This window comes from Squalius cephalus (assembly GCF_949319135.1).
Source record: "Squalius cephalus genome assembly, chromosome: 5".
NCBI lineage: Eukaryota > Metazoa > Chordata > Actinopteri > Cypriniformes > Leuciscidae > Squalius > Squalius cephalus.
The window spans coordinates 14,162,385-14,174,287 of record NC_137126.1 but is presented as its reverse complement, the minus strand read 5'-3'; the positions used below and the strand labels follow the sequence as shown (position 1 = coordinate 14,174,287).

Genomic DNA, 11,903 nt, shown 5'->3' with positions numbered 1-11,903 from the left:
AGACTATCGCACTTTGCCTGTTTGAGGACTACATTTGCATACATGGTATTCCTGAAACTTTGAAGTGCAGTTCACCTCAAAAGGATTCTGATCCGGTATGAGTAGGTCTGGGAGGAGGTTAAAACTGCCTGGTTGCTTGAAAGATTTTGTACTATACTTATGTACCTGTTCATTGATGTACCTGTTCATTGTTGTGAAAAAAAATGTAACAAAGTGAAAACTATGTATAAGTGTGTGGCGACCAGGATGAGGCTGAGGGCCGTGAGTGAACGGCGCGAGGCCGGTGGTGTGATTGATGATTAACGACACCTGCGCGACGCATCGGTCTCGTGTCTCTCATGGAGGAGCGGAGGCATAAAAGGAGGAGCGACGATTGTGAAGGACGAGAGAGGACCAGGCCTGGACTGTTTTATTTGATGTTTTGTTTTATCATGTGTGGTGGCACCCATCCGTGAAGGGCTGTCGTCTTTACTTTCATTTTATGTTTATTTATTTATTAAGTCTTTAAATGTTTGCCGGTTCCCACCTGTCACGTTGTGGGTTGTTCCTTGTTCCTGTTTCATGTATGTCATGTGATCCTTTGTTCAAGTCATATGATCCTGCCATGTGTTCCCTTGTCTGATGTGTCATGTTGCCATTGGTTCATTGTTCACAGGTGTCCCTTGTCTAGTCGTTAGGCTACATCTTGCCTCCAGTGGAATCATTCATAACAGAATACTAGACCAAACATGGACCCAGCAATTCGCCTGTTCCGTCTCCGCCAAGATAGCCACCGTGGTGTTTTGAAAGATATGTTTCGCCATGGTATGGACGAGCCTATTTATTCGCTGATGCCTGCCAATACCCCTCACTGCACACTGGTGCAATATATGGACATCACCCTTTTGTTGAGTGGTTCGTTGTTTACTGTGGGTTTTTCAGATGAGGAGCCTCACAAGCCCATAGTATCCCCTCAGCCTGAGCCTCTTCACATCACGCCTGCCTATCCAGAGACTGTTCACGTCACGCCTGCCGAGCCAGAGACTGTTCACGTCACGTCTGCCGAGCCAGAGACTGTTCACGTCACGTCTGCCGAGCCAGAGACTGTTCACGTCACGTCTGCCAAGCCAGTGTCTCCGGACAAGATGGCCACCGCCGAGCCAGTGTCTCCGGACAAGATGGCTGCCGCCGAGCCAGTGTCTCCGGACAAGATGGCCGCCGCCACGTCGCCTGAGCCCTCAGCAGAGATGGCCGCTGCCACGCCTGAACCTGAGCCCTCAGCAAAGATGGTCGCCGCCACGCTGTCTGTTCCTGAGCCGGTGTCTGTTCCTGTTCCTGAGCCGGTGCCTGTTCCTGAGCATAACCCCATTGCTGCCCTCAAGAATTTTTTTGGGGGGGGGGCAGTGTGTCCCTTGATAGGGCCATGGAGGCCGAGCCTCAATGGCCGCCCGAAGGGTCGTCTCCGCCCTGGACGCCTGCACTGCCCGCTCCGCCCTGGACGTCTACACTGCCCGCTCTGCCCTGGACGCCTGCACTGCCTGCTCTGCCTGGTCCGCCCTGGCCCCCTGAACTGTCTGGTCCGCCCTGGAGACTTCATAGCCTCCCAGGTCCACCCACGCTCCACGGCCCAGCCCCGCCATTGCCATGTCCTGGTCCCGTTCCCCTGCACGGGCCTGGCCCTCCATCCCTTCCCCCAAGACTGCCTCCGCTCCACCACCCTCCTGAACTATTGTTTTTTTTTTTGGTTTTGATTGGCGTCGAGAGCCGCCCATAGAGGGGGGGCTATGTCACGTTGTGGGTTGTTCCTTGTTCCTGTTTCATGTATGTCATGTGATCCCTTGTTCAAGTCATGTGATCCTGCCATGTGTTCCCTTGTCTGATGTGGCATGTTGCCATTGGTTCATTGTTCACAGGTGTCCCTTGTCTAGTCATTAGTCTTGTGTATTTAAGCCCTCATGTTTGCCCTGTGTCTTTGTCTAGTATTGAATGTTTCTAGTTGTGAATGTTTCTTGTCCAGGTTTTTTTTTTGATTTTCCAATTTTCAGCCTTTGTTTTATGTTTGATAATTAAAGTTGCACTTGGGTTCGCTACATCTTGCCTCCAGTGGAATCATTCATAACACCACCTCCTTCTTCCCACAACAATGTACTACGTTACAAAGTGATAATTGTACTTGCGTTTCATATGGTACAAACTGTTTTATGGTTGGACACAGGTTCAGGTATTATACTGTGTTAATGTGTGTTATTCTTGTTTCTGTTTTCTATTCTATCCCTCACTGTTTGGTAGATAAACGAGGACGTTTATTTTAGGGGATGGGATGTACTGTATGTAACATTAAATTCTAAATTGAAGTTAAAGCTATAGGGATGTTGCATTTATACGTGTGTAATACATTATGTCCTTTGGGGCTTGCCATAGGCAAGGGAGGAATGGGCATGCACATTACAGTAGGTGTCCCTGCTGGCCATGAATTGAACAGGTGGTTGACATGAGAGAATAAAAGTGTGCACTGTTCTTGGAACTTCTGAGTCTTATTTTATTATTCAAAAGTGTTTAGGCAAACCCTGATAAAGAAGCTCAGTTACACTGGTGATCATCTTGAGACAAAACAATGGCTCTGACATATTTTAAGACTTGTCAATACAAGTTCAGTTAAAGCTGCTCAAACATGCATTTAGTCTGGGACTAGGCTTAAGCCTTGTCTTTGAAACAGGGGGATAGAGTCTTTAAACGCTATGCATCTGAATGTGAGCTTCAGTCAGTGAAAGGTAAAACCGGTTCCGAGGTCCACATTATTGCTCGATCCCACACACTCCACATAGAACCCTAGTCTGTGCTGATGAGTGAAAGAATTTAACATAACCCACTGGAATCCCCTGACTATAAGTCATGGTTTTGAACACAGACCAGCTTACAACTTCACGATACATCAATAAATTATACAGGTATAGGCTACTGATGATTTACTAATGGTTTGTTCATCATTTGTTCATGATCAACCAATGTTTCTCAAAAATCTCACTATATTATTACAATTAATGGCAAATGGAATGTTTGGAAATGTAAACTGGTATTTCCTACTGACACACTACAGCAAAATATATAAATAACTTGCTTAAAAAACATTTTTCTTTGGTGAAATTTTGCACAGTACTCTACGTTTCTTCAGTGGGTTGTACTGTTATTTAAAGTGTTTTTGGATTGTTCTGCTGAAGAAACACTGCAAACATATCTTTCCAAGAAACTTAAGTAGACAAAGAACTCCAGACAACATAAGTTGTAGAAAATGATAAGTGATCTAGGAGCTTTATAGAGCTTTTTATAGCAGATGCCATCGCTTTCATACCTGTCATGGCGCTGTATTACTTTTAATTACTGTATTACAGTGATTAAAAAAACAAAGATGAAATCATAAGGTAAACATTATGCATTATGCAGTAGTTAGAATGTTTTTAACGTCCTAAATTGTCAAAAAGATGTTTAAAAATATAAATATCCTCAAAGGTTATTATTTTGAGCAGAGCTGTTGTGATTATTGCAATCATATTATACTATATAACTTAATTAATGGCATTTTCAACTACCCTGTAAATCCAGAGTTCTCGCGAGAGCACAAGTTGAATTTGCTCAGCGAGTTTACTCTGGCGTCGAGTAATGATGCTCATTAACCCTCTGAGGTCTGAGCTGTTTTCTGGGCCCTGGAGGTGTTCTGACATGCTCTGACATTTCTGGTTATTTCTGTTACTTGTGACATTTTCATGGCTAAAGTCTAATTACACTGTATTCAGCACAAACTCTGCTACAATAATATATCAGCAGCATGTATGTAAAAGTTTGTAGTTTTGAGATAATGACATTTATGCATGGTTTGTGAAAATACAAAAAAAAATTCTCACTGAAATAAGGTCATGAAACCCATACTGATTATTTCTTCACAAGACTTTTGAAAATTGTATGACGTAGCCTAGAATATTTGCTCTAAAACGATGTGAAAATCACCCTGACTGCTCATTCAGATAAGACAATATATTGATTTAAATTTTTTACTACGTGTTTTGTGCCACAAAGCTTTATGCGGGAGCTCATTAATATGTAAGCTTTTCACACCTGAGAAAGACAAAGACCCTCCTCTAACTGCCCTATTAGGAGCTATCAGGCCCCTATCATTCTGAGCAACCTTGCACAAAGAATGAGGAGATTTAAAAAAGAATGGCTTTTAGATTGTTTGATTTATTTACAACACAACATAATCCAAAGATAACCAATGATCCCAAGACAGAGACCTTTATGCCATTCCTAAAAACATTGTACATACCTTTCATTTCAAAGGTGTTTGATTTTCACTTTACCATGTTCATGTACAGAGACTCGTGTGAATGTTGAAGTCAGCAGGACTCAGTGGCATCTGGGCCCTGAAAAAAAAAAAAAAGTGAACATACTGATATCAAGAGAAAGGCCAGCACGATTTTGGGAATACATTTTAGATTTTTCTGGTTAAAATTGCTTTTTAAAATTCACAGAATACACACACACACAAATGTTTCCAACAATAATATAATGAACACCAGGTTTGTTGTGCCTTGTAGGCATAGGCTATGCGCAGTGCTGCATAAAATAATAACAATAACCATAGCAGCCTATAAATCTTCCAAAATATTTCAGTAACAACTAAGCTAGAGAAAAATATATTGATTATCATGTTACTTCAAATGTTTCCATTCGTTATGATGATATGAAATGAGATAATAGTAAAAACATGAAGCCGTTTGGTGCGTTTTGCTTTTCGAATGTATCAAATATGATACATTCAAACGCGATCGCGCTCAAATATAAAACATTATGGTTACCATATACATATCTACGTTTGAGCAGATATCCACAAACACAGTAACAGTAAACACGGGTCTAAATATTACAATATTCACCATATATATAGCAACAGTTCAACTGCAATGTGAAATTTATGCAACAATAACAAACTAATATGTAAGAATTTCTTACCTTACATCTTTCTTGTCTTCAAATCGCATTCTTCTTCTTCTGAGGTAGCCTAAATCCAATGTAAGCTCACGGTGCGCCTTTCAAACTCGACGAAAAGCAGAGACTTGTGAAGTGTTTTGGTGTTTTGTTTTTGAGGTAATGAGCGCGATCGCGTTCCATGTGGAGATTTGCATGTGAATGTCTTTTGCGTGAGTGGGCGTGTTCAAATTAAAAGTAATTAGGAAGCGTTTGAGAAGCTGGACATCTTGTTGGTTTTATACAAATTACTTAAACAGAGAATATTTGTTTTCAGTTTGAATCTGATCATTTAAAAGTACACACTTAAATGTTTATAAAGGTATATGGCTCATAAATGTGTGACAAGTATTCGCTGAGTTTTGTTTCAGTTTATAGACGTGCTCAAGAAAAAAAAGTTCACCGCGACGGAGAGGCACACCCTGTTTATTATCTTTATTTTACAAAAGCACAATGTTTTGATTTGATTGTAAGTGGACACATACAAAAGTAGAAATATCACAGATTCTTTTTTTATATTTCTTTTTCTGTATGACCATAAATGACGGAGTAATTTAAGTTTATATTTCTACAATGTGAAGAAAATCCAGCAAAACGCGCGGGCGCGTTTGTCGACCTCAGAGGGTTAAATATGCCCTTGTAGCCGAGCTGCACCAATCACATCGGGTTATCTGATATAGGCGGGCCAGATATGACGACAGTGCTGTGACATCGAAGTCTTTAGTAAACATTGCAAGATGGCTATGGATGAACACCAGTTGTTTGAAACGGCTTTGGCCGCTAAAATGAACAAGTTAGACTTGGCTTTTTATCTAAAAGAGGAACAGAAGACAGCGCTCGAATCGTTCCTTTGCAAGATGCTGTTTTGCTGACCGGATACGGCAAGAGTCTAATTTACCAGTTAGCTCCGCTGGTAGCTAAGCGTATGGGGCTTGTTGTGATTGGTCGTAGTGTTATCCAATTGAGTGCAGTGAGATTTTCAAATGCATGCTTGGTGCCGCCCCTCGAGCTGGCCGATTTTCATTAGTCAATGCCAGACCATTATTCTTTCAGATTTAGGTCTGGATTTCCTGGCTAATTTTCAACAGCTTCATCATTAATAACATTATGAAATAAGGCAATGTGTTTTTTTCCATATAGCACCTTTATTTAGATTACAAAAATTATACATAAAAAAAGCAATGTCAATAAGTTGGTAGAAATGCATTCATTTCAGGTCTAACGTTTAAACCTATACTGTAACCCTACACAATGATATTGATACAATCTACCAGTAATAGGAGTGTAAAAATGACCCTGGTATGGTTCATGGCAACCACTGATTGTTAGACAAGAACATAAATGCAAATAAAAACAAAATCTGTCAGAAGAAAGGTTTATGTTCTATAATTTTGAGTTTGGCACATCCCAAAAACTTATCAGTCAAAAGAAAAAATGGGGACACACACACAACAACAACAACCAACTGCTCTTTAAACCAGCATCAAGTGGCTTTTCGAAATTTCCCCTTATTTTCTTAACCCTGCTGTGTTGAAAACCCTATAACACTTGTGGGTGTTCCCAGCCTGCAAAAATTAGCTTATAAATCTCTCGTTATGCTACCTTATCACCAAATATTGGATTCAATCTTTTTGTCAGCTTGTTTTCTTTCAATTAGGACAGGTTTTGTATTTATTTTTGGAACTGATAAATTATAGGCCTTATTTATCTAAGCTTATGTACCTCAGTTTTTGAGTGAAAAAAGTGTTATTTGTCGATAATTTTGTCAAATTTACATAAAATATATTAAAAAAATAAAAAAATATTGCACTGTTTATAGTGTGCTTAAATGTTTAACCAGTAAATTTGTTTTGAAATGTTTTTTTTTGTTTGTACAAAATGGCACAAAGACACACTTGTGTTCCCGGGCAAAAATGACCGGCCTACAAAAAAATTGCGTAATGAGAGATTTATAAGCTCTTTTATCACTAAATATTGGATTCAATCTTTTTGTCAACTTGTTTTCTTTCAGTTTTGAAACTGATTGATCGTAGGCCTCATTGATCTGAGCCTCACAACACTAGTGTGATAAACAGTGCAAATCTTTTCCATATTTTATATAAAATTTACAAAATGATCTACAAATAATGCTTTTTTCACTCAAAAATGTAAGGTACGTAAGCTCGGCTTAATAAGGCCTACGATTTATCAGTTCCAAAAATAAATATAAAACCTATCCTAATTGAAAGAAAACAAGTTGACAAAAAGATTGAATCCAATATTTTGTGATACGGTAGCATAATGAGAGATTTATAAGCAATTTTTTGTAGGCCAGTCATTTTTGACTGGGATCACCACAAGTGTTACAATGTGGAAAAACCCCACAAAAATGAAAAAAAGTATCAACATTTTTGGGGGAAGTTGTTAGACTCTGGGTGAGTAAACTATTACGTATAAAGTCGCCATGAACTATTACGACTTAACAACGGAGCAGAATACCATCTTCCAGTGAATATATCCATTCCCCCCGAGATCGTTAGATCACTACCCGGGACTCCCGAGGCTGTGAACCGGAGGAGGAGACGCTGTGAGCGCCGACAGAAGTGTTGGGGGAGTGTGGGTCAGGCTAAAGGCCAATCCATTCAAGACCCCGCTTCCCACCATCTTCCTATCGAATGCCCGCTCAATCCGGAACAAGATGGATGAAGTCCGACTGCGATTGACTATGCAGAAACAGATGGACAACTGCAACAGCTTGATCTTCACGGAAACATGGCTAGATAGCACGACCCCGGCGGCAGCGATCGAGCTAGCTGGCCGCACTAACTACCGAGCTGACAGGACAGCAGACTCTGGTAAGAAGACCGGTGGAGGTCTGTGTATTTACATTAACGACTCTTGGTGCACAAACACCACTGTAGTTGAACAGCTTTGCTGCCCTGACGTGGAATTCTTGCTGCTTAAATGCAGACCATTCTACATTCCCCGTGAATTCAGTGTTGTTTACATTTGTGCGATCTACATTCCACCTGATGCAAATACCAAACTAGCGTTAACAAGGCTTCATGACTGCATACACAAATGTCTGGTTGCACACCCTGACAGTACCTTTATTGCGGCGGGGGATTTTAATCATGCCAACTTAAAGACTGTACTTCACACGTTCCATCGTAATGTGAGATGTGCAACCAGAGGGAATAATATACTCGATCAGGTATATACTAACATAGCACACGCATACAGAGCTCAGGCGTACCCCCACCTGGGTCTCTCTGACCATGTTTCACTCCTCTTATACCCCTGCTATACCCGAAGGCCAGATCCACTAGGCCCTTAGTTAGGTCTGTCAGGACATGGCCTGACGATGCAATCCCCAGACTCCAGGATTGCTTCGACTCCACCGAGTCTTGTGCACCCATGATGTCAGACTTTGCCTACGGAACATCAACCCAAGGAAAGCAGCAGGACCAGATGGAGTACAGGGTCGGGTGCTTAAAAACTGTGCAGCCGAGCTAACAACGGTCCCCAGTCCACAAGCAGTCTAATGTCACAAGCCTGAACGACTACAGGCCAGTGGCACTCACCCCCATCATTTCAAAATGTTTTGAGAGACTGGTCATCACACATATAAAAACTGCCATACCGCCCTCACTAGATCAATACCAGTTTGCATACAGGAAGAACAGGTCAACAGAGGATGCCATAGCTATTGTGTTACACACTTTGCTAGAACATCTAGAGCACAGGAACACATATGCAAGGCTTCTCTTTGTCGATTCAGCTCAGCATTTAACACAATCTTGCCAAACAAACTCCGTAACAAACTACATGGACTTGGACTAGGCACCACATTATGCAACTGGATACTGGACTTTCTAACAAACCGCACACAATATGTCAGAGTAGGCAAGCACACGTCCTCCACCCTGATCATTAACACCGGGGCCCCCCAGGGTTGTGTGCTCAGCCTACTTCTCTACACACTTTTCACACACGACTGCAGTTCTTCCTCCCCATCCAACTACGTTATAAAATTTGCCGATGACACAACAGTGCTCGGCCTCATCACCGGGAATAATGAGACTGCATACAGGCGAGAGGTCCAACTGCTGGCGGCATGGTGCAGCAGCAACAACCTGACCCTCAACACAAAGAAAACCAAAGAAATCATTGTGGATTTCTGCAAGACTGGACAGTTAAACCACTCTCCACTCCTAATTGGGAATGAGGTGGTGGAGAGGGTCTCTAGTTTTAAATTTTTAGGTGTGACTGTGACGGAGGATCTGTCGTGGGGGAAAACCAACAGCGCCTCTTCTTCCTCAGGAAGCTGAGTTGGGCAAAACTGCCCCAGAGACTCATGGTCAACTTTTCCACTGTGCAGTGGAGAGTGTGTTGACCTACGGGTTACTGGTGTGGTTTGCTGCCTGCACCAGCACAGAGAAGGAGGCCCTACACAGAATGGTGAGAGCCGCAGGAAAGATCATTGGGGTCATCCTCCCAGATATTCCAACTGTGTACACCTCCCGCTGCATGAACCGAGTGAAGAACATCCTCCAGGACCATTTACATCCAGCACATCACCTCTTCCAACTACTGCCTTCGGGGAGAAGATATAGGTCCATCAGGGCCAAAACCAGCAGGCTGGCCAACAGTCTTTACCCCCATGCAGTCAGGCTGCTTAATGGGCAGTCTACCCCCCCATTTCCCATCGGACATCCCTCTGTGACATAATGTCTCTGTCCATACACCCTTAATACCTGTGACCTGGACTTTGCATTGCTGCAAAAACACTCCAACAACCTTACCTCTATTAGATTTATTAACTGCACCATGCACTTTACTGGACATAGCACTTTATGGGATTTTCTAGGGGTATTTATGGGGAGTTAAATTAGGTACAAAGTCATGGGTAATTCAATTCATGGGGACATATATTTATAAGGCAAATGGGTGAACAACTTAAAACTATATGCCTGTCTGTCTGTTTTTGCTCTAAGAACATTTTGTTGTTATCCTGTAACAATGACAAATAAACTGAACTGAACTGAACTGAGTAAAGTCAGTAAATTTTAGTCCAATGCAATAACATTAACTAGCATTTTCGGGTATGGGAAAATCCTCTCCGGGCCAAAATGACCCGAACAAAGCATAAGTAGAAAAATGCCAGTTGATGTGTTCCAGCTGAGGCTGTTTGCTCCAAGGTGCCTGCAATTTAACACCAATCCTACCTTTCTGAATTCTATCCATCATAAACAACAAAACTGGTCTCAGATTAGTAGAACATGTATATTAACTTTGGCCCTGAACTAAAACACATACTAAACAAAGAATGTGAGCCAACTGAGAAACAAACACAGGGGACATGCTTAAATAAACAATGTTTAACAAATGTACATGGAGAAACAACTGACTGTCTAGCAAAAGATACTTGGACTTAGTTTATTCAGCTACAGAATAAAAATTATAAAGCAATTACACAGCCCATTATGATATAATACTCTCCTTAGTTTGCCAGTTGAGCGATTTAACAAACTCAAATGTTATAAAAAAAAAAACAAAAAAAAAAAAACATACACATTGAAAATCATCAGTGCCTTAGAAAACACCCGACCAAAAGAATCTAGGTCAGGTTGTGAAATAACTACGGTCTACACACACTGGCAACATTCTTATTTCATAAATCTCAGCGCAAAGATGAAAATTATCTTCTTTTGTTCTATAAAATAATGTACCGCAGACCCTGTCTGAACAATACCTGTGAGTAAAGTCGACATAAAAATCCTTGTGAAATGTTCTTTACTGTACCACTACTCTAAAACTCTATTTTGCTAAATGCACTGCTGTACTGGTCATTACATGCACTGCATATCACTACTCAGAAAAAAGGCAGATTTCTTTTTTAACTTCGTAGTGACTGAATTTGAATATTCCAGACAATGATCTATATACAATTTGAGTAAAAGTCACTCCTATCAGCGTACCGACACTGTACCTTCTATCTGACTGTAAGGAAATATAGCCTTGAATTTTATTCTGTTCACATCAATGGTGTTTGCTATATTACCAGTACCAGTGAATGCTTACTTATAAAAGCACTGGGCACACAAGAAGAATCAAAGAGAGTGGAACATTAATCATGGGACAAGCAGAAAGAAATGGCTGTTTTAGATTTTCCGAAATGAACAAAGCGTCCTGTTAGGAGAATTTGAAAGATACTTGATTCATAAATTCTTTTGGATTTGTGCCCCCCCACCCCCACCTCCACCTCCCCACCTAAAACCTCAGCTTCACTCTCAACTACATAACATCCACAAAGAACTCACTGGGGTTGCCCATAGCCAGATGGAAGGACTGCCTAGATGCAGTGAGCTCAGGAGGAACGGATCCCAGATCCCTGGTAGGAGGAGCTCCAGGAGGGCCACCAGGTGTAAAAGTGGGCGGCAAAGATGGAAGAGGTGGAGTTGGGAGGGTGGTTATAGGGCCGCCCATGGCTGGATGGGGGTGGGGGTGCTGTGGCAACATCATGACCATCATGGGATTATATGAGATTGGGATCCCAGGGGGATACGGAGCCAGGTGAGAGGGCGGAACTCTGTGATGCGACCGCTGGCTCAGACTGAGGCTGTGCTCACTTGGTGTGGTGGAACCGTTGTCTCTTGTCCGGCTACTGCGAATGGAGTATTCCGATTCGCTGCCGCTGCCAGAGCGGGAGTCGGCTCCACCTCCTCCTACAGTGGATTTTTCATCTCGTCCACTGGTGCTCCCACCTCCTTTACTGCCGCGTCTTCGCTCACCCTCACTTCGTGTTGAACCACTGCTACGACTTCCTGCGAGAGAGAGAAATAAACAAAGGAAAAGTGTGTATATTCAAGACTGAAAAGGAACATGGAAATAATTTTGACTCAGTTTTTAAGAATATATTGATT

The 11,903-nt window shown here is 41.9% G+C and overlaps 1 protein-coding gene across 1 annotated transcript in view; it reads right to left on the bottom strand.

Moving 5' to 3' along the window:
• Window positions 1–714: 714 nt before the first annotated feature.
• The window catches only part of LOC307158336 (segment polarity protein dishevelled homolog DVL-2-like), a 175,887-nt gene continuing 164,698 nt past the window's right edge, over window positions 715–11,903 (bottom strand). Inside the window, exon 15 of the mRNA XM_079870817.1 lies at window positions 715–11,804. Coding sequence (XP_079726943.1) covers window positions 11,275–11,804 — 530 coding nt within the window. The 3' untranslated portion in view covers window positions 715–11,274. The remainder of the gene's footprint in view (window positions 11,805–11,903) is intronic.